The 23,971-nt window shown below is 36.4% G+C and overlaps 1 protein-coding gene across 10 annotated transcripts in view; it reads right to left on the minus strand.

Moving 5' to 3' along the window:
• Positions 1-23,971, minus strand: part of PSD3 (pleckstrin and Sec7 domain containing 3) — an 804,858-nt gene that overhangs the window by 89,193 nt on the left and 691,694 nt on the right. For 9 of the 10 annotated variants that reach the window (XM_069075744.1, XM_069075743.1, XM_069075746.1 and 6 more), the window contains one exon: positions 174-331. In XM_069075744.1, coding sequence (XP_068931845.1) covers positions 174-331 — 158 coding nt within the window. Of the gene's footprint in view, positions 1-173; positions 332-16,528; positions 18,944-23,971 lie in introns of those variants that run through there. The other variant, XM_069075750.1, reaches the window with a different exon arrangement.

Genomic DNA, 23,971 nt, shown 5'->3' on the forward strand with positions numbered 1-23,971 from the left:
ACAAAAATTTCCTTGTACTCCTCAGAGTGGTGAAAGTCACATGAGATAAAGGCATTTGAAAACACTTTGAGAAATATTAAGTAGTATATGAATGCATGATTAATAGTGATCAAGCTCCTTAAACTGAAAAATGCTCCTCCCCCCAACCTCCTCTGCCCAACCCCCATACATACTGGGCTTGAAATAGCAAGACCCTCCAGTCCGCTGTTTTGAGTTTCAGCACATTTGGTTTCTTCTCGTAGTCTGTGGCCTTTGATGCCAGGGCATGGTGCACACTCACTGCATTCTTCAAGTCATCTTCAGACAAAGCCTTTTCTGGTTTGTACTCATCCTGTATTTAAACAACACAAAGCAAAAGGCCATTAGCTAATGCTGTTTCATAGTCTTCCTTTAAACAGAGAAAAGCAAAAGCGACCCCCAATCACAGATGTTTGCTACTGATGAAAATAATGGCCACTTCTCATTACATTTGCTGCTTAATAACCTTGGCACTTAACTCTCTCTTTAGCCAAAACAATTCATACTTTGAAAATTATATACCTTTCCATGAAATTCAGAGCATCTTAACGATAAATAAAGAAGTGATGAATACAATGTAAATTGTTTTTGTTTTTTTTTAAACCAGCAATCTCCCAGGTTAATGATCACTGAATAAGGCATACATAGCTTTTTAAATGTGCTACAGAAATCAAATAGTGCCATGGAGAGAGACTCAGACTTTCATAGGAACTACAAGATTTCAAAGTTGGAATCATCTAGTCTCCTTAAAGAAAAGTACAAAATGGCCCTTGTCAGTTTTTGCAGTGATGTTGACTAGGTGGTCCATAAGGAGAAAGAGGGTGCTAAGGGTCATATAGTCTGTCTATACACATTAATTTGGTTGTGAGGTACTCAACATGAGATCCTTATCTAGATAGTGAATTGTCATATTATTGAAGGAACAGAATCATGTCAATCTTAAGTTTCTCTCTAGGAATGAAACCGAAAGGGAAGAGAAGCCTGAAGCTGAAGCTTGGCTCAAAGGTTCTCCTGGGAGAGATAAGTAAAGAAGCTAGGAATGCTGGATGTGACATGCATATACAAAGGCAATAAGAAACATCACTTTTCTGTTTATGGATAGTTGGTCACCTAATATTAAAATGTTCATGAAAAGCACCAGCAAATTCCCTCCCCCCAAAAACCCTTAAACTCATCATGAAGGTGTCAGCAACTTATGGACCAACAATTTTTGCAGAGCATTAGAAGATACGTAAATTCCAGAAGAAACCAGTTTAGAATTTTCAATTAAATTAATACATACTTTAATACTCAATGACTTCAATGCAATAGTAGACATAGGAAAGAAGGGTAAGAAATATATTGGAAAATATGCTTCAGGAGTAAAAAAAAATCAAGAAAGATCAAAGGCTAGTAGGTTATCTATCTATCCATCCATCTCTCTATTTGTGTGGATATTTTATGTGTAAATATAGCACATATATATGCAAATGTGTATGCATGCAAGCATGCATTCATTTTGTACTTAAAAAGCTATTCAAGCTTAAAACTGCACTAAGAATTTTGGAACATCCTGTATACAAGCTTCGTGATTATGTATCATGAATTTTTCTTCAAGAAGAAAAGTTGAGTCACTGGACATGACAAGCATCACCTAACATTATCACTTTCTAATGATTATAATCATTTGATTATAAGCTCCTTGAAGGCAGGCACTATCTTTTGGCTCTTTTGGTGTCCCCAGCACTTAACACAGTGCTGGGAACAAAACATGCACTTAAATTTTTATTAACTAACATCAGAAAAATGAAATCAATTCTATTTTAACTGATAGGAAATTACAGCAAAAGTTATTTCCAAACCAGCTATATGTAGTCCAACCACTGTCTTCTTAAAGCAAAGACCAAAATAAATATAATTTCTTTTAAAAAAATTCTTTTTTTTCCTCACAAAGCTTTAATTTCTAAACATATGCCTTTTACCATCCAGAACACCATCTCTTATAACAAAGACATTAAGAGGAAAAAAACAGTTTAGGAAACTAACATATGAATCAAGTTTGACATTAAATATAGTGTTCTATACCCATATGCTTCCATCTCTCCAAAGATGAGAAGAAGGTGCATTCTCAAAATCAACTGAAAATCAGAATTAAAACTCATAGGTACGGCACAAAATTGAGGGATCTTCAACCCTACCTAACTGAAAAATGTCACTGATGAGGTGAAAAAAAAAAAAAGGAAAATGGATGAAGGAATAGACATCAAACACATATAATCACCATTCCATAAGGTAGATTACCCAACCTAAATCCATCACCACAATGAGAGGACTGGAAGAGCTTAGAAACTGTCTCAGCCAGCAAACACCTCCTTGTCAAGCAAAGAAATAAGGTAGCCAAAGGCAAACCTGATTTAAAATAAAAACTCATTTGTAAAATCTTAAAGAGGGAAATGGAAGAATAGAGTGGAAAAATGTATTGTTGTAAAGGGAAGACATTTACAGAAAGCTTAGTGAGAGACCCAATTAAGCCATATCATCCCAAGTTTCAGTTAAGGCTGTGTCAAAAGAGGAAAACAGAAAAGGTCTGCCCAGATTTCTCTAAAAAGCTATTTTCTCCATCAATGACAGTGGAATAACCATATTTGGCACTGAACAAGTAAATTACTTTAGACAGTACTGTTAATTATTTTACACATAAAAGATTAATATTTTTTCCAATTATTTGGGTTTATCTTTACTTCTGAAAACAGCTGTTTATATTTGTACATATACGTATGCATGGGCATGCATATATATGCGTGTACCTATTTATGTGTGCATACATACACACATATGTATTTATGTATTTGGAGAGAGAATTCTTCTGTGTGTCTTGGTAGGTAGATTCCCAAGTATTTTATGCCCTTCTTTAGTCATTCTAAATAGAATTTCTCTATTTCTCTTCCTGTGTTTTATTGGTATTATATGGAAATGCTGATGATTGGAAAGGATTTATTTTATATCCTGAAAGTATGTTGAAATTATTATTTTAATTAATTTTTTAGTTCTCTTTAGGATTTAAGTATACCACCATATCTGTAAAACTGATGATTTTGCTTCTTTACCTACTCTTATTTCCTCAATTCCTTTTTTTTCTTACCTAATTATTACAGTCAGCATTTCTAGTTCTATATCAAAAAGAAGTAATGTCAACGGACATTTTTATTTTGCCTCTGATTTTATTGAAAAGGATTCCAGTTTATCTCCATTATGTATAATGTTAATGGCTTTAGCTATGTGATGTTTATGATTCTAATAAAAGTTCATTTATCCTTCTGCTTTCTAGTTGTTGTTTTTAAATAAAAATGCATGAACTGATGCAAAATGAAATGAGCAGAAGCAGGAGAATATTGTTGATGGTAAAAGCAATATCATATGATCATCAACTGTGAATGACCTCCCTCTTCTCAGCAATACAATGATACAAAACAATTCAAAAGGCCTTAGGATGAAAAATGCTTATCCACCTCCAGAGAAAGAACTGATGATGTATGAATGCAGAGGAAAGCACACTTTTTTAACTTTCTTTATTATTCTTTGTTTTTTGGTCCTTTCTTTTGAAAATGTGGCTAATATGAAAATGTTTTGCATGACTACACATGAATAATCTATATCAAATTGCTTGCCTTCTCAAGGAGGGTGGTGGGGAGGGAAGAAGTAACAGAATTTGGAACTCAAAATTTAAAAAAAGTCAAAAAATTTTTTGTTTACATGTAATTGAGAAAAAAAATAAATAAAAAATTAAATTAAAAAAATTATTGAGGATCCCAAAGGGCTTTTGTTTAAGTGAGTTATATGTACTGATATTTTCTGCATTTGAAATTAGAACACTTTAGTATTATTATGAAAAGTTTTGACCTTGTAAACTTCCTAAAAGTCACAGGACCACGCTTTGAGAAAAGTTTGATTTGACTATTGATCTGCTGGCACAGCAAAGATTTTATAAAAGGATTTTCATTACTAGTTCTTATAAATTAAAAACCAAATTAACAGACCAAAAAACCTAATTCCACTGGAAATGTAAATATTTAATAATGCTAAGCCTAAAATCACAAGGAATGGTAATTTTCTAAGTGGCTAAAGAGAAAGAGAGAAAACAATTCTAAGGGAAAAGTGCTACTGAAAATGGTTACAGATGGCTATTTATTAGTTCCTTCTGTAAATGAGGGAGGTGGCTCACTGTTTTGCCCACTATAGATTGCTAGGATTTTTACCTGGGAAACCCAATCTTTATTATAGTCAGTATCTGTAGGAACCTTAAACAATATGTTAAAAAAAATCTCTCCAAATTACAGCTGTGTATGTGCATGTGCTTGAGTGTGTGTGTGTCTGTCTGTCTGTGTGTTGGGAGAAGAGGAATTCAGAGAGCTTTTGTCTTTCAAACTTTATCACAGATTGTAGGGATAAGGAACATATTAGGAGAAGAGAGAAAGAAACAAAAGGAAGGAAAGAAGGAAAAAAGGTTGGGGAAAAATACAACAGAAAACAGAGGGTGTGAAATCTTGTGTTGCTTTGCTGCTTCTTCCCTGTATGATATATCCATAAAGGGAAGGAGATCATAATTAAAACTGAAAATAAGGAGAATGCCACATCACTATCCACCTTAAGAATGCGGAATGTATTATTAAGCTAGCAAACATGTCCTGGCTGACTATATCCAATAAGGAACACTGTCAGAACTAGATATCAGTTATTTTCCAGCAACAAAGGTCTGTTGGCAGCTGGTACCTGGTTAATTTAACTACCAACTTCTCTAAAATCTAACAACATTAAGTACCATTGAGGAAAAGGGTGGAACCTTATAGGCAGTTTCTCATAAGTGCCATTCTTTAATCTCAGACCTTTTACTCATCTCTACATCCAGCAGAAAGTGAGAAAACAGGTTTCTTATGCAAATCTACCAAAAGGCTAATTCAAGAATTAGGAATTCTCTTGGGATTTCATTTTGTAGATAGTTTTTGCTGTAGATGGGGGAGAGATTTGATGGAGGAACTGAATTAAAGGTTGAATGCTTTTCTCTTAGAACTTTTACCCTTTAACTAATATTCATGATACAGCCTTCCCCCCTTGCAACTTAAAGAAAATATACTTTTGTTATTTAAATAATTACATCTCTGTCCTATCTGTTCTTGGTTTCTGATTCTCTCTGTGTGTCTTTGTCTCTGTCTCTTCCTCCCTCCCTCTCTTTTGCTATTATGCAAGCAAATAGTAGGAAATCTTCCATTTTCCTCTGTCCACTTTTTCTTTCCCTTCTACTCACATCCATGTTCAGAACTCTGAGTCCTAGACAAGTGAGGAGACTTGGATGCAAACCCTAGGTCTGCTACTATGTGACCTTAGATTAAGTCTCTTAAACTTTTTGAGTATCAGTTTCCTCACTGGTATAATGATACTATTAGTATGGGCATTATTCATCTCAAAATGTTGTGAGGAAATCAAAGTACTCTGCAAACCTTAAAGCAGTAGAATGGCATGTGTCTTTTTTTTTTTTTAATGAGATGGAAATCTGTGATCTTCTTGGTATATAAACTCCCATTCACCAAAAGTAATGGCTCTTGCTAAAACTAAGTCACTTGCCCAAGGTCACAACATTAGTATGCATTAAGAGGCAGATAGGAGTGTGCAGGAGTCAGGTTCAATCTATTTTTAAGAACTGACTGTTAAATTGTCAGTGTAAACTGAAATCAGCAAATGCTACAAATAAGTGTTTGATTCATTATTGAATTGATTGTCTAGACTTAAGTAAGTGATAAAGAAATCATTAACAATGAGTATTAAATTTAAAGGTGTGCCTTTCCAGAAAGCTGGGTGTTAAACATTTACTAGAATACCCCACCAGCAGAGTTTGTTATTTAATTTATTTTATTGTTTTATTTATTTATTTGATGATGGCTAAACTAATTTTTAAAAGCTTCATTAGATATAACAAAGGAGGCTTTGTAATATGTCTCAAGGATTATACTACTAAGAGTATTTGGCAGACCTAACTGTAAATAAAAAACCCTTCTCCTTGAACCTAATGACGGTAATAGATTTCTTTGTATTTCTCCTGGTAGAACATCTTTCTGGATGTAAACAATCAGCAGATTGTTAAATAATGTTACTTCTATAATCACATCTGTTGTGAAATCTCCTAAAATTTTTATCAAGGAGAGAGGCACTTTTGAAGAAAGACTTCAGGCCTATATTTTGCTCTGATTCATCAGATTAAAAAAAAACACCAATAAATTAAGAATAGTCTTTTATGTTCTCTAGATTTCACAGTCAGCTATGTGACTGAATTACTTTATTTGTGGTAAACAAATATGTCATGAAGAATTATATTCAATAAATGTACTTCAGTGAGATATTTGTCATTATTTCCCAGACAGACTTATTTATTGAACAACTATATTACAGTGATCTAGTTTGGGACAGAGAGTACCTAGCACCTTAACAACCACCATGAATTATTTTTAATATTCTGAATTATTTTAATGGAATTATATGAATCTATCTTATTTATATTTTTACAGATATGACTATCATTATATGGGGATATGAAATATGCACTTATATACATATTTATGCAAACACATCAATATTCTGTATTATTTTAGTGGAATTACATGAATATGCTATACTTTTGTTCCCACAGATGTTTTATTCATTATTTATGGAAGCGTGATGAATATGTATCCATATCCATATTTATATAAATGAAATGATAAAGTAAATGATCTCATTAGTTAATTACAAATATTTATATTCATTTAGGGTTGGCATAATAATTCATCACCAATAATTTAAAATTACATCCTTTTTATGATATTAAATTCTTGCACCAATTCCACAAAGCAATACTTGGTTCCATAAGGCTTTTCTCCAACAGAGCAAAGACTGAGCAAGAACCTATCACCTCTGGGAAAGAAAGCCTTGAGTAGTGACTTAGCAAAAAGGACTGTATCACTCTGAGGGTCAGTCTAGCTAAATTCAGAGAGACTCAGCAGAAGCTCAGGGGGTGTGGATAGGGGGGCAGTACACAGCATCTCAACAAGATAATTCTTCCTGAAGATGGGGTTGGATTCTGCACTGGTGTACTCTATGAATACCCAAACAGAGGAAACCAAAGTTGCTTTTAAAGCACTTTTAAAAACCCCCTCACCATATCTAACACATGTTTTGTAAAACGTAATGCAGTATTACTATAATCTTAGTATATTTCTTTCTTCACAACATATGTCTAGTAATTACAAGTAACTTGACTGATACAGTTCATAAAGTTAGGTGTTTATCCCAAATTTATTTAAGATAACAGGCAATGAGGTGGTGCGGTGGACAGAGCACTGGGCCTGGAGTTAGGAAGACCTGAGTTCAAAATCTGGCCTCAGACACTTATTATTTGTGTGAGCCTGGGCAAGTCATTTAATCTCTCACATATACATATGTGTACATGTATTCAGTTTCCTCAACTGTAAATGAAAATAATAATAATAATGATAATGGCATCTATCTTCCAGAGTTCTTGTGAGGATCAATTGAGATAATAATTGTAAAGCACTTAGCACAGTGCCTAGAATATAGTAAGTACTACATAAATGTTTACTACTGCTGCTGCTGCTGCTACTATACTTTTACTGCTGCTGCTGCTACTAGCTATATGACCCTGGGCAAATCACTGATTTTGTCCGTCTCTTTTTCCTCATCTCTAAGATGGAGATAATAGCAACCTTCCTCCAGGGTTGTTTTAAGGATTAAAGGAGATAGTATTTGTAACTTTGCAACTAAAATTTTGGAACGCAGAATTCCATAAATGCTCTCTGTTATCACCATTATTAAAGATTCAAACAATATTATTTGTACAGAGGTTTTGAATTTTTAAAGCACTTTCACATGCTCACTCTCACAACCTAAGTTATTGTGAATAGTATAACTCAACACTAACAAGTTTAACTGTGGTTAATGATATGTCATCACTAATGAGCCAATGAGTCATCATTCTGCAAGATAAAATTAGTTCTGAAACTCACGTGTTCTCAGATCATTTCCAACTTGGCCATAGGACTTCATCATGTCCCTTAGATTTTATGGATTTCCGCAAAGATCTCTACTCTCCCCCTTTCAGTTTCTATGTGTTGTTTTACCCCATTAGATTATGAGTGCCTTAAGAGCAGGGGCTATTTTATGCCTTTCTCTGTGTCCCTAGCACTTAGCACAGTGTCTAGTACACAGTAGGTGTTTAATAAATGTTTACTGACTCCTATATTCTGATAATAACAATAACATTCTCACATTTATATGATGGTTTAAGTACTGTCTACAAAGTGTTTTCCTCACAGATGACCTGTAAGATAGGAAAGCATTTTAACCATAAAAACCCTGTGAGGTATATAATAAAGTATTATCATAGTCATTTTGTTGATAGTGGGGTGAAATGATTTGTCCAGGGACATACAATTAGGGAATATCAGATCTAGGCTGAAATCCTAATTCCAAGTCTAGATTCCTTTCCACCAACATCCAATTGCTTATGTTAAGGCGGTTACTACAACTATTTTACAGATCAGAAAACAGACCTTGGAGAAGCTTTAACTTACTAAGCTCTAACTAGTGAAAAGGCCTCGACTAGCAGCCAGATTTCCCGATTCTTCTCTTTTCTTCAATCTTCTCCTCCACAACCCCCAATCCTGTTGGCTCTCCGTCTCCTCCTTTAACTGTGTCTGATACAGTCTCCTTACTCTGGTCCAGAAACTCAAACCTGTGAACTTCTCCTTTTTAAAATTATATACAACTCTGCTTTCACTTTTATATATACATGTGTGTATATGTATATGTTTATATACAGACATAAGCATATACATACATGCATGCGTACATATGTATGTATAAAAATAAAATCTTCCTAGTAGAAGGAGAGCTCCTTAAGAGCACCCTTACCTTCCTGCTCTAAAGCATACTATGTGCTCAGAGTACACAGTACTCACTTCATAAATGTTGAACTGAACTGTAAAAACTGAACTCAGTCTTGTATGTTATGATTCAGAATCTCTTCAACATTCTGACCCAACCTAAGTGATGCTCTGGATAAAGCACTGGGCCTGTGGTTGGGAAGACCTAGGTCCAAATCTGGCCTCAGACACTTACTGCCTGGGTGATCCTGGGCAAATCACTGAAACTATCTGCCCCAATTTCTTCATCGGTAGAATGGGGATTAATAATAGCACCTACATGGGGTGGCTAGGTGGCGCAGTGAATAGAGCACTGGCCCTGGAGTCAGGAGGACCTGAGTTCAAATCCAGCCTTAGACACTCAACACAAAAAATAGCTGTGTGACCCTGGGCAAGTCACTTAACTCTAACTGCCCTACCTTCCGTCCTCCAAAAAAAAAAAATAATAGCACCTCCCTCCCAGGGTTGTTATGAGGATCAAATGAAACAATATTTGTAAAGAACTTGGCACAGGTCCTGGCACATAATATGCACTATGTGAATGCTGGCTATTATCATCAATTATTCTCATCTACCCTCTTCTAAGGACACTTATATTGTGTCAATTTCTCCCTAAAATGTTGCACCCAAATCTAAACATGGTACTAACGAGATGGTCCAAAAAGAGGCAGGGTTCCATGGGGCTATAACCTCCCTTGTTCTAGACACTAAGCTTCTATTAACCACTCTGAGACTGAACAAGCTGTTTTGGTGGCCGCACCACACCGCTGACTCATGCCAACCTAGCTAGCCCAGTCACTCCAACCTCCATACTTCGTCACAGCACTGCATGAAACTTCTATCAGCTTTTACCTCCTTACAACACTGAACCAGTGCTTCCTGAAGACAGAAATAATTGCTCTTTTACAAAGCAGCTTTCTGAACTCCCAAGTTCCACTGCCAGGTGCCAACTGCACTATATCAGAAGAAAAAGACCAAAGCTCACACAGGGGACCAAGAAATTTTGTTAAAAGATTCATGAAACTATAAACAAGCAAATGTACCTAAAGAAAACTGAATAAAGATTTTGTATGTGTGCATGTTTTTGCTATTGTGATTAATAAAAGATAATTTTACTTATTGTATATTACATATATTATTCACTGAATTCTAATAACCTTTTAGTCATTATGTATTTACTCAAATAACATACTGATAGTACAACTACTATTCTGTTCTTGAGATTTTTTGATATTACAATGTCTTGAAGGGAATCCGAAGTCAGGATTAGTTAAATTCTAGACTTGGAATTATATGGGTTTGGTGCCTGTCAATCCTTTTCTAATCCAGTTAATGGAAGGCTTTTCATGTGACAGAGGTAAAATCAAATGTCTAAGTTCTTTGCCTTTTTCCTACAGCAAACTGAAATAATATGTCTATGATTATGGGGCAACGATAAAGCAAATATTGAAGCTGGCAGCTGACTATAAAGCTATGTCGTCACAATAGGGAATTCATCCTCATGCCTTTAACTTTCATTGTTACATTTATTAAATACTGTTGACATGATGGAATTGGGTTAGAGGAACTAAAGCATAAATTACAATAATAAAACAATTTCCAAAGTAAGACAAATTAAATCAAATTACTTTTTCGTAAGAAAAAAAATTGCTCCCTGACATCAAATTTCTCTCCTTTCCCCTTAATAAATGGATGGCAAAGCAAACAAAAAACATCATATTCCTAATGCTTATTAGCACATTATAGAGCACATGACAGGTATATGATTAATGTTCTGTGAATTCAAAATGATACCTTTACTCAAGTATAAACTACCCTTTTAATAAGCACCAAAAATGGGATTTAGCTAAGTCATTAATTTCAAATTTGTGTAAAATGAACTTTCCTTACTTCATGGAAGTTTATGACCTCAAGGCTTGGGTTATAAAATGTATCACAGCTTTCTGACAGGGCACAAATCATTGCATTACTGTACAATTAGATAGCAGAGCACCATCTGTTTGATCCTAGGTGGGAAAGTTACTGCCATTTTCTCATCTATAAAATAAGGGACAATGTTGTTCAAATAATTCTTAAAGCTATATTTACTTCTAAAACTCAGCTTTATATCTAATAAGGTATACCCTCGGGTAAATGTTAAATGACCAAATTCTGAACAAAATTTATCAAAACATAATAAAGATATATTAATAATTCTTTTTTGAAAAATGAGACCTGTCCTTTATGGAGATAATAAGGAAAAGTAAACAGCTTTTTTTCAAGGAAAAAGTTGAAAATATTTTAAATGTTCTTGGATTCCACCAAGGAAGGTAAGAGTTGAAGGAGAATCAAAAGCAAAGTTCTGATAGATGTTATACACATACTAATAAAGATAGCATAAAGCCATCTATGATCTGAGTTAATCCCTGAATCAGTGCACATAAAAAATCCACACTTTTAAACTTTGTGATATACTTGGTTTTTGTCTTTTATACAAATTGCACAGAATAGGGGTAGTTTTTGAGTTTGGGATAGTTTTATGTTTGGATTGCAATTAGAATCACCTTTCACCTGAACTATTATTATGGCCTATTACTAGTCTCCCTTCTTCAGATCCTCTCTCTCTCTGTCTCTCTCTGTCTCTGTCTCTCTCTCTAATCTACCTTCTACACAGTGGCCAAAGTGATTTTCCTAAAGGACAATTTTCCTCATCAGTAGGATCAAATACAAATTCTTCTCTTTGATTTTAAATATCAAAGGCTTTAAATGCCTTTCACAACCTGGCTCCAAACCACTTACCTAGATGCAGAATACATTACTCCCTTTCAATTAATAAATCTATAAAGTATATAGATCATTGCAAACTTTATTTTTCACAATGATTCAACTCTACAACCAGGCAACAGAGAGGGAAATAATATTTCTGTTTATCAAAAGCATGGAAAAGTCAATGAAGGCATGATCTGAAACATCCCCAATCAAAAACAAAACAATAAAAACATTATAAAATTCTGGACCAGGAAGGGACTCAAAAATATCTGGTCCAGTTCTCACATTTTGCACATAAAGAGGCTAAGGTCTAAAGATTAAATTGTATTGAATCATTGTACAAAGGAGAGATAAGTTTAGATGGAGCAAGAAGATTAAGACAAAACAGGATTGAGAACCAACATCTCTTATTGACATACTAAGGCTCTGTGCTTAGTAGGACTACAAAAGAAATTCTCATCTCAATTAACCTTATTAACCTTAGCTTTCCTCATCCACTGTACAAGTCATTTAAAACTGTCAGATTCCTTATTTGCAAAATGGAATTAAGGTAATCTCATGTGTGGGCATACAACTGGGCCTGGATATGGGGGCCAAAAGTACTCTTCTCAGACATCAATTACAGTTACATCTGTAGTATAAATAAGGTCAACACCATCATCAGTGAACCAGAAAAAAAAAAAAAAACCAGGAAATGAAGTAACTAGATTGAACTATAAGAACTCTGACAAATGAAAGATTGTGAGTCTATGATTCAGTATATTAAAAAAGTTAGAAAGACATACAGGTAGAAGAAATTTTTCAGAGACCTCTTAGTCAAAAAATCTCAACCATCCCTCTCTTCCTACTCTTACTGCAATTTTTTCTAATTATTCAATGCATATTGTATGCAAGGGCTTTGCAAATCTCAAAACACCATAGAAGAATCAAATAATTAACAATGTTTAGATTTTAGAAGTGTGGTGTAATGAAAAGGATACTGGATTTGAAGTCTGTTGGAACCTAAGCTAAAATTCCACCTCTGATACTAGTTGAGTGACCCTGAGCAAGTAACTTCATGTTTCTCAGCCTCCATTTCCTCAGATGTAAGAAAACCTATAACAGTGCCTACCTCACAGAGTAATATAATGTGAGATATCAAATGAGATAATGTACATAAGACATCTTTGTAAAACTTGAAGCACTACAACAAATATAGTTTCAATATTGTTATTTTTCACAGATGAGAAGTTATTTTCAGCATTCTTCCCACAATACAAAGTGGTATCAAGGAACCAGAGTGACAACCAGCAAAACTCAGGCTTTGGTCCCAGCCTTTCCAATGACTTTTAAACAAGCGACCAAAACTCTTATGTCACAGCTTCTCCAAATGGGGGGGGGGAAGAGTCTCTGCCAGAAATGAGCAGAGGACTAATTAGTGGCTGTCTGTCAGGCATTCCAAATGGGAATTGTGCTTCATCAAACAGAAGCTTCCTGAACACAGCCTGTGGGAGGATGTATCAGTAGGAGTCTTCAGGTCCCATCGAGTCAGGATGATTACTTGGGCATGTGGCCTTGAGGCTGGGCTGGCCCTTTTCCATCTGGAAGTTAGGCTCTGGCACATTTTCTTCCTGGAGAAGACACATGGATTCCAAATCTAAGGGAACGGTTAAGTCCATTTGGGAACACAGTAATTACCTTGGTCCTGTGGAGGGGCTGACTGACTACTCATTTTCCATCTCTCTCTCTTTTACTTACTCTTAACTCACTCTTTCACTTATCTGACTTATTTCTGTTTCAGAAAATTCATTGTAATATCATATAGGTGGCAGATTTTAATATGGAAAAAAACTTTTAATCAAATGAAACATTTATTGACTTTATTACATGAAAAGTACTCCACTAGGGATGATGGGGAATAAAATCCAAATGAGTATAAGATACAGGGGAGCAGTCAGGTAGCGCCGTGGATAGAGCACCAGGACTAAAGTCAGGAAGATCTGAGTTGAAATCTGACACTCACACTGACACTGTGTGACTCTGGGCAAGTCACTTAACTATTTGCCTCAGTTTCTTCATCTGTAAAATGAGCTAGAGAAAGAAATGGTAACCTCTAGTACATTTGCCAAGAAAACCCCAAAATAGGTCCTTAACAGTCAGACATGTCTGAAAATGACTAAACAAGAAATAAGATATGGTTCCTATCTTACCTTTAAGGAGCTGTAATCTAACTGGGGTGATAAGACATAAATACTTGAGAAGTTAATTAAATATAACTGATTTAAAAGAGCTATTCGGTAGAGCAACGTATACTGTTAAATCACAACCCTAAAATGAGATCATTCTGACAGTAAAACACCAGCACATAGAAAAAATAATTATACAATATTATTGTAAAAAAAATCCACTATAAGGTATTTTTTACCCCCACATTTCAACTAAAATAGATATGTTTTATTCATTTTTATCTTTACTTCTTTCTTCATGCCAGTATCACAGAGTTATAGCTGGGGCTTTAAGAGAAATCTAGTCCAACCCCCTCATTTTACAAATAAGGAAACTGATGCCCATGGATGAGTTGTCCAAGGACATACAGGTATAATACATCAGAATTGCCTTTTATTTTTGCTTTTATTCTCTTCTTCCTAATTTTCCCACAACTTCTAATACTACTACTATTACCACAGATAATAACAGTAACTGATAAGAGTGTTTTCCTCAAAACACACAAGAGGTAAGGCAGTTTAAGTATTATCCATCCCATTTTAACAGATGAGGAAACTGATACAGACAAGGGATGAACTGATTTGTCCACGGTCATTATATAGCTCGGTTGTGACACACTGACACGGAAAGGGGGGACACTACACCATACAAAAGGATCCCTATGGGCTGCATATTGACTTAGAAAATTACATATTAATATCATCTACATTCTATTGCATTTTTATTTATTTTGTTAAATATTTCCCAATTCCATTTCAACCTGGTTCCAGTGCAGCGGATGGCATGGGTGGTATGTTTGACACCTTTGATATAGATACTAAGTATCAAGGCTGGGATTTTTTGCAACTCAATATTTTTAAAAGGAAGATTAAAAAAAAACTCTAAGATCATAGGATCACAGATTTAGAACAGAAATGCACCTTAAGAGATCATCTGCCTCTTTTTACACGTGAAGGAATCGAGGCCCAGAGACATTGAGTCATTTGACGAAGGTCACACAGGCAGGAGGTGCAAGAGGCAGGATTGGAACTCTGATCCTTTGACTTCTAAATCCAGCCCTCTTTCTATGGCTCTACATGATGACAGGTTCCAGAAAGATTCTCTATCATACATTAAAATCCAGTAGATCCACTACCAACAACTATTTTTTCAGCTCAGTGTGGGAACAAGGCACCCTCCTAACAATAAGCAATTGGGGTAATTATAGGCAAATATAGGTCATACGGGTAGTATAAAAATATACATTCCAAATTTGGAATGTATAGAAGCCAGATTTGGGGAGCAAAGTGTGGTCTATATTCTGGACCAATATAGGAAGTAAGAAATGTTATAAGGCAGTACACTGTTAAATTAATTTTATAAAGAAAAATTGCAATTGCAATTCAGAGGGAAAGAGAACACTATAAGCTGAGGCTGTTCAGGGGAAGGCTTCCCAGATGAGTTGGGATGTTCAGCCTTTTCTTTCTAGTATCCTTTTATTACATAAAGTGTCACTGGTCCCACAACACCAGCAACAGATGTTGACAGTCTTCTTATTGAAGTTTCTTTAGGGAATCTATGAACTAGTCTCTAAATCCTTTATCATTATTATTCATTCTGCCTAAAAGAATGGCATTTCCATCACTTTTGAAATAGTGAAGAAGGGCCAGTGAATTCATTTTCTAATATACTACCCAGCATATTCAAGGCCTCCTGATTTCTCTCTTAGTTACCATGGCAAAGAACAAAGTATCTTACTCAGAGAATCATGGCAATCTATAGGGCCTCTTTGATGTCTGTGAAAGAGGCAAAGAGTGAGGGATTTCCCAGAAGGAAATAAAAATCTCCTTTATGTGTTCACTGTATATAGCAATACTTAGTGAAACTGGAATAATTCTACTCAGTACACCCAAACTTATCTCCTTGGCTTTTGAAAACTGCTATAGTTTTGCTATGTTGTTGTTTAACCATTTTAGTCATATCTGACTCTTTGTGACACCATTTGGGGTTTTCTTGGCAAAAATACTGGTTTGCCATTTTCTTTTCCAGCTCATTTTACAGATGAGGAAACTGAGGCAAACAGGGTTAAGTGGCTTGCCCAGGGTCACACAGCTAGTGAGTGTCTGAGGTCGGGTTTGAACTCAGGAACAGTAGTCTTCCTGGCTCCAGGCCCAGAACTCTATCCATTGCACCACCTAGTCGCCTATACCTCTCTTTTACAGCAATACCCCTCCTCTACCTAGATTTGCTACTTCTTAGATTCCCAGTACTTAGCACAGTGACTGGCACATAGTAGGCACTTAGTAAATGTTTATTGAAAGGACATTAATGGTACCTCAACTTAAGATTCAATTCAACTTAATTCAATTCAACCAACATCAAACACCTTCTCTGTTCATGGTATTAAGCTAGGTTGGGGAGAAGTCTTGGTACAGCAGAGGCAAGATCCAAAAGCCCCTTTATCATGAGGATATTTATAGAGATATATGGGTTATGGAACACTCATTTTTATACTACTCATTTTTGTTTTTATTTTTAATATTTCTGATTTTAAAAAAAAGACTGCCCTGAATTTGTCTAGATATCAAGACAAAGCATCTTCGAATTTACTTGACCCTAGGTTTAAGATACACTATGACTGATAAAGAATGCTGCCACAGCCCCAAGCTCCAGGTTCTTCACTGCCTTACTGCTCAGCTTCATACATGGATCAAGCCCACTCAAGTCATCAATCATTTGATGGCTTACCTTGAAGCTTGGCACAATTCAGTTTGAAGTTACTATCATGAATAAAACTAGAATATGTAGAAATATCATAAGAGTGACCCTGAATTGGGGGTGGGGGGGAAGGATTTAAGAAAAGACAGAGATTGATGAAGACAAATACAGAGCCCAAGACAGGAAGACATGAAGGAAGAGCTTTATGTCAGTCTTACCTTCATAACTTAGGATGACTCATGAAAAATGGATATGAGGGCCATATCCAAAAGTAAGCAAATGATGAATCATTACCAGGACTGAGAAGAATGCAATCATTTTTATTATTAATTCATTGCACTCAAAAAAAATTTTTTTCAAACTGTGAACAGCAGCAGATCAGAATAATGGTGAATGACCACAGCACACCACGGAATCTTAAATTCATCATTCTCCACAATGAACAATTTATAAAATGTCAATAAAGCAAAAAGCTATCACCAGGGTGTCATTATTAAAGCTCTAGCTGCCTCTAGTGCCCAGGAAGGTCCCAGGATAAAAGACAAGTTTTCTCACCCAGCTAGGGGATCCACCAATCTTGCCACAATGCCCACCCTGCTAAGTCTGATTATTACTGATGCCTGGTTCCTGGAATCATTCTGACACAAGGCACATGTTTTAATCATCTCATCTGCCTGGGCAATATGACAGTGGAATGAGGCAGGAAAATGACCACATTTCAATTTGCTCCATACCAAAAAGGTACCCATCAATCAAGGCCTTCTGCATATCTTTCTCTTCTATGTCTCCACCTCTTAGGGGAGAATTCAGTTCTCCAGAGACCTCCCTTTAGGTTTCCCTGATGATCTGCTGCCATCTTTAATCTTCCCTGAATATCAGAAACAAGATATTCAAAGTTTCCAGTTTTTATCCAACCTATTCTTCCACTGTCCTCTAGTTGTGAGTATTATCTTTCTCCCCAAAGTATCTCATGATTTTGCCTTAAAAAAATTTTTTTTAAATTAATAAAAATCTATTTTGTTTCCTTCCTGGCACACCCACACCTCATTGGGAAAAAAAAAAGAAAAACAAACCCTTTGTAACAAATATGCATAGCCAAGTAAAACAAATTTCCAAACTGTTCATGCTCAGAAATCTATGCCTCATTTTGGTCCCTGATTCCATCCATCACCCTTCTGCCTTCTGGGATAATTTTTGCCTTTCTCTATGTCTACAATTCCTTGCTCAGTGCCTAATCTATGTAAGTGCTTAATGAATGCTTGTGGATCGACTGTTCCTACCTATCTGTATGCATCTTGTGCCCCCAGTAGAACATAAGTTCCTTTAAAGGAGGGGACTAGTCTTCATTTTTCTCTGTATCGCCATTGTATATGCTTAATAATACTCAGTTGAATTCAACATGTAAACATAGTCACTAGCTTTTATAGTTTTAAAGCTGGAAGGAACCTCAGAAGTTCATCCATTTCAAATTTAGAGAAAAGGAAACAGATTAAAAACTAAAAAAGAGATCAAATGATTTGCCCAAAGTTGTAAAAGTAGATGAGTAGCAGAATGAGGATTCAAATTAAGTTCCAGATGTAGCATTTTTTCCATTGTACCACTCTCTGGTCCTCTCTAACTTGACACAGAAATCCAACAATGGTGAGATGGAATACTCATTTAAGCCAAAGAGAAGACTGAAAAATAGTTACTGAGTTCACTTCAGTTTACTTTTCCCTCTAAGTCTATGCTTTGAAATGTGGAGATTTCTTTTTTTTTTCCCCATAAACTGGCCTGATTAAAGAGGCCAAAGTGGGACCATTTCACATGAAATCGGTTACCTTTATCTTTTGACACTGTACTTGTCCTAAGTGCTGAGGGCACAAAAAGGGCAAAAACAGTCCCTGCCCTCAGGGAGCTTACAAACTAATGTTTGTTTTTATTCTTCTCTAAGTCCTATGAAGGTAAATACCACGTCTTAATTATCTTTGCATCTTTCCTTGTACCAAAAACAAATCACTACACAAAGTAGATGCTCAGTCAATATCTGCTAAATGTATGAATGAATTTGTCATTTCCCTCTTAAGAGCACATCTACTCTAGACTCTAGCAAGGTAATTCTAAATGTTTAAAGACAGATCATAACAGTTGGAGACAATTTGTCAGACACATCTCTATTATTTATTTCTTCTAGTGAATAACATAGATTAGAGACATACAAGTGGCACAGTGGATAGACAGCTAGCCTCAGAGACAGGAAAACTGGAGATCAGATCCTGCCTCAGTCATTTACTAGCTGTGTGATCCTTGGCAAGTCACTTAAGCTCTCTCTGGCTCAGTGTCTTCATCTGCAAAATGTGGAGAATAACAGTAAATACCTTCTAGGGTTGTTGTAATGCTGAAACAACATAGGTAAAGGAATACAAATCTTAAAAGTGCTATATAAATGCTAGTTATTAAGTTGTTTTTACTCATGTAGATTTTTAAGTGCTTCCCATTCAGTGTGTCTGGTTTCTTCAAATAGGCTTTAAATTCCTTTAAAGGCAGGGCTCAAGTCTTCCATTCCTCACATCCCCTCAGTAGAACCTGGGGCACCATTTTGCCCATGGTAGGCACTTACTAAGTGTTGAGTAGTGGTTTCTCTACAAAGGTCTGAGTTCAGGTCCCCTGATAAGGCAGAGGGGAATGTGACAGAGTTATAAGAAGGAGTGGCAGGAAGGGAGAGGAGGTAAATATCCCTAACTAGAATAAGGAAGATATTTGTGCATCCGAAGAGCAAAGGAACAGAGAGAGAATGTCAAAGGCTGTCTAGGGGAACACAGGGATAGAGGGCGTGCAGATTACCTCAGAAAGAAATCAATATCAGGGCAGAAAAAAGACTCAGTAGAATGAAGATACTCTGGGGATGTAACAGTTGTCTGTGGAATGTCAGAGGGAAAGGGAAAAGAAGAAAAAGAACAAATAATGCTATCTGGTCCCCATTGCCTTCCTTCTCCCTTCCCAAAAATAAAATGAATGGTAGGAACTACAAAGAAACTCATGGAAAGAAGACATGTGAACAAGAAACAATTAAATATTCTTTTTCGGGGAGGGGGGGGGAAGATGGGGGGTGGGGGAAGCAATCCGATGAAGGAGGCTGAATATTAAATGTAGGTATTTGGTAAGGGAAAATGTTGCAGAAATTAAGATTTCTCTAAAACTGAAGACAGAATGAAATATAACTCAGAACATATTCTAGCCCAGCATTCAAAAACTTCTGGCTGGGAAGGGAGGGTCTACTGAGCATCTGTCAGACTTCCTCTGTCAAAAAAGGCACTAGATGTACCCCAAACAAGCCTCTACTAAGTTGAATTTCTATTTGGGCATAAAGCCTTAACCCAAACAGATAGCATGATACTGAAGTCTCTTTTGTCATTGCTTCTTGTAGTTCTGCTGCTGCTTCTGGTATGAATTTAGATGCTATGAATTAAGATGTTTGGATCATTACTGATATTGGTCTATTGTCTATGGTTCCTTTCAGCATCATAGTTTCTTTATTTATCTCTTTTTATTTTTTAAAGTTTTTGCTTTGTGCATAAGCCCTAAACTCCAGCTGATGCTCCTTTCTCCTTAGTGATCAATATGCTTCCTGCTGTCCACAACAAGGAAAGAATATTGGAATTTTACTAGAGAAAGTGGGTGGTATTCTGTCAATCTAACCTCTGAACTCTCAGCAACTGAAACCAAGAATATTGACAATTCATAGAGCACTTTAAAGCTTTTGAAGTTATCTCATTTGATAGCACAAATATCCTATGAGGGAACTATTCCCAGCCTCATTGTACTGATTAAGAAACTGAGGCTCAGAGGGTTAAATAATTTGTCTATGATCACATGGAAAATAAATAAAAAGAAATGGAATTCAAGCCCACTTCTCTCATGACTTCATGTTCAGTATATCTTTTCTATCTCTAACAATAAGCAAAAAATAAATAAATGACCATGGCAAAGAAACCATCCGTTAATGAGGCAATACAAAAGTGAGTGTCTGGGTTGGTAAAGTCTTATCTCATATCATAGATACAGAGCTGGAAAGGATTCTAAATTCTAAAGCTTATTTAATCTAAATCCCTCCTTTTATAAAAGCAAAAAGTAAATCTCAGAGCACCAGAGTCTGAGAGTTTATTTAGTTAACCTTGGAGCAATTAGGGAGGATTAAGGAAGAGTGAAAAAAAAAAAAAACCTGAGTAAAGTTATAATTGCCTTCCTTTAGGCTGATTCCTCTAACAACAACAACAATAATAATAATTCAATAATATAACATGATAATATAATAACAACAATTATTATTGTTTAAACCTCAATTGCTTAAAACTGCATTGACTTTTAGAACATCAATTTGAGGTTTACAAAACACTTTACACATATCATCTCATTTGATTACATTATTATCTCACACAGAGCAGCCCATTGATAGTCCATTATAGAGAATAGATCCTAGGAGTACAGATTTATAGCTGGAAGGAAACTCATTTGGTCCAGCCCTTCATTTCATGGCTGAGAAAACAGGAATCTAGTCCTGGAAGACCTGTGAGATCACCCAAGGAGTAAGCATCAGAGGCAGGATTCAAACTCAGGTTCTCTGGCTCAGAAACCAGAAAATAAAGCTGAAAGATGTTAAGTGTCTTGACTAGGGCTGGGTAGCTGAGGCAAGATTCAAACTCAGGTCTTTCTGATGCTAACATACCTACTTCACAAGGATTGTTAGGAAAAAGGGGGTTAAGGGGTGAAGGAAAGAAAGAGGGAGGGGGAGGGAAAGGGGGGGGAAAGAAAGGGGAAAGGGAGGGAAAGAGGACGGGAAGGAAGGGACAGAAAGGAAGGAGGGAAAGAGAGAGGATGGGAAGAGGGAGAGAATGAAGAAGTAGAAAGAACTGGTCTAAAGAGACTGGAGATATCTGAATTTGAATTCCTTCATTTACTATGTATATAAGCCTAGGGAAACTACTTAACCTTTATGAACCCCAGTTTTTCCTCTACAAAAAGGGTAATACTTTGGGGTAAGGTCCAAAGGGTTTCTGTAAATATCAAATTAGCTAAATGCATGTAAAACCCTCTACATATAGGTAAATGATCTTATAAATGGGCATTGGTGTCACTGGACCTTGTATGAGCTTCTCCTCCTGTTTCCTCACTTAGGGGATCAGAAGAGATAATCACAGGAAGGTTCCCTGAAGTTCTAAATCTTTGGATTCTAGGACTGGAACAAAAGGAGAATAAGCAAGCTGGGCTGGAGTTTTCTAGCGGGAAGTCACACAGATACCCAGGTCATGTCATATCCCTCACTGCAGGAAGGATCAACTTTTCTGATCATTTGTTATGCGCGGTGGAGGGAGCCACAGGTCTCCATTTTGTTTCCTATTTAGATTTCCTCCAAGTTTTTTAACTACAAACCAAGGAGGCCATAATCAAATAGGCAGGGAAGTACTGCTCCACAAACTTGTCAGAGCAATTAAACTCACAAGAGGGAGCGTGTCACCACTCTAGGTTCACCCGGGGATTCTAGAGAACAAGTGTCAGCTGGTGACTAAGTTGAGATTCATCCCTTAAGCCCAAACATGGATCTCTCATTTGTCATTTGACCTTTTCTTGTTTTCTGAAGAAAGTCCCTTTCCTCTCCCTCAAGGGCCATACTGACAATCAAAAGACAACATGGTTTTGTGATTTGTAGATGTTCTTTTTTTCCACCTCCCTTCCATCATAAGTGAATGCTTTGCTACCATGTTGGCATTTTAATGTGTTCAAAAAGACATCATTATAATGGTGAAAAGGATGCTCAGCTTGAGCGGAGAAGTCCTGGGTTCTGCCCCCATCACAGAGGAGGATCACATTTAGTAAGTCACCAACCACTTTAAGTGTCATCTGCAAAATGGGGGTGAAAGGCAGTTTGGCTTAGTGCATAGAGATCCAACTGGCAGTCAAGCTAATGACTTGGGACCACAGGAACTATTTAAGACTATAAGATGTGTAACAGAGACTGATCTGCTTTGGTGGTACCTACAGTACCTAGCTCATAGGATTGTTTTAAGAATCAAATGAGACGAGCACTCTGTATAAACATTATTATTGTTACTTGCTACCTAGGTGACCTTGGGCAAACTGCTTAACCTCTCTGGGCATGTTCCTTCATCTGTCAAATGAAAGGGTTGAACTGATGACTGCTAAGGACCCCTTCATGACCCTATAAAATTAAATCCACGGTGTTAACACACAGTTCCATTTTCTATTCTCTAACACCAATTTTGTAATATCATAATGCTAACATACACAATGGGAGGAGAGGTGCACCCCATAATCAATATCCACCTGATGTACTCAGACAATAAAGAAGCATTTATTAAATATTTACTATGCATCAGGCATTATGCTAAAAGCTGTGAATAAAAAGGGGGAAAAAATAAAAACTCCCTGTCCTCAAGGAGTACATTTTAATAGGGGTGATAATATCTAGAAACAGCTCTCATATATATGTTCATGTATGTGTAGACAAATATATACATGTATAGACACACATGTGTCTACATGCCTTGATATGTACATGTGTACACTGAGTAGATGGAATGTAATCTGAAAGAGAAAGCCATTAGTAGTGGGGGGGGACTGAGAAATAATAGCTAGATAGTATTTATATAGTGCTTTAAAGTCTGCCAAGCTCTTCACAATGCTCTCATTTGTTCCTCACAACAACCCTAAGAGGTAGATGCCATTATCATCTCTGTTTTACAATATGAGGAAACTGAGACTGAGAGGTAAAGTGATTTGCCCAAGGTCATGAGGCCAGTGAGTATCTAAGGTATAATTTTAATTCAGGTCTTCCTGACCAAATCAGATGATGTTTTAAAAGCACTTAGCATAGTGTGTAGAACAAGTTGTTATAGAGTCATTTAAGTCGTGTCCAACTCTTTGTGACTCTGGGATTTTCTTGGCAAAGGTACTGGAGTGGTTTGTGATTTCTTTCTCCAGTTCATTTCATAGATGAAGAAACTGAAGCAAACAGGGTGAAGTGACTTGCCCAGGTCATACAGTTAGTGTCTGAGGTTAGATTTGAACTCAGGTCTTCCTGACTCCAGCTCTGGTGCTCTATCCACTGCATGGAACACAGGAGGTGCTTAATAAATGCTTCTTCCTTCCTTCCTTCTTTCTTGACTCCAAATCCAACATTCTATTTAAGGTTTGAGTTGAGCCCTAAAGAAAGCCTGGGAAACTAAGGGGCAGAGGTGGAGGAAGAAGGCTCTCTGACTTAAATTATGCTGACCTTCCTTCCTTCCTTCCTTCCTTCCCTCCCTCCCTCCCTCCCTCACCTCTGCCCCTCAGTTTCAAGGACTAAGCTGAAATCCTAC

Source organism: Petaurus breviceps, unplaced genomic scaffold (assembly GCF_028583685.1).
Source record: "Petaurus breviceps papuanus isolate PSGF00001 unplaced genomic scaffold, PetGlider_PUasm1.0 90919, whole genome shotgun sequence".
Classification (NCBI taxonomy): domain Eukaryota; kingdom Metazoa; phylum Chordata; class Mammalia; order Diprotodontia; family Petauridae; genus Petaurus; species Petaurus breviceps.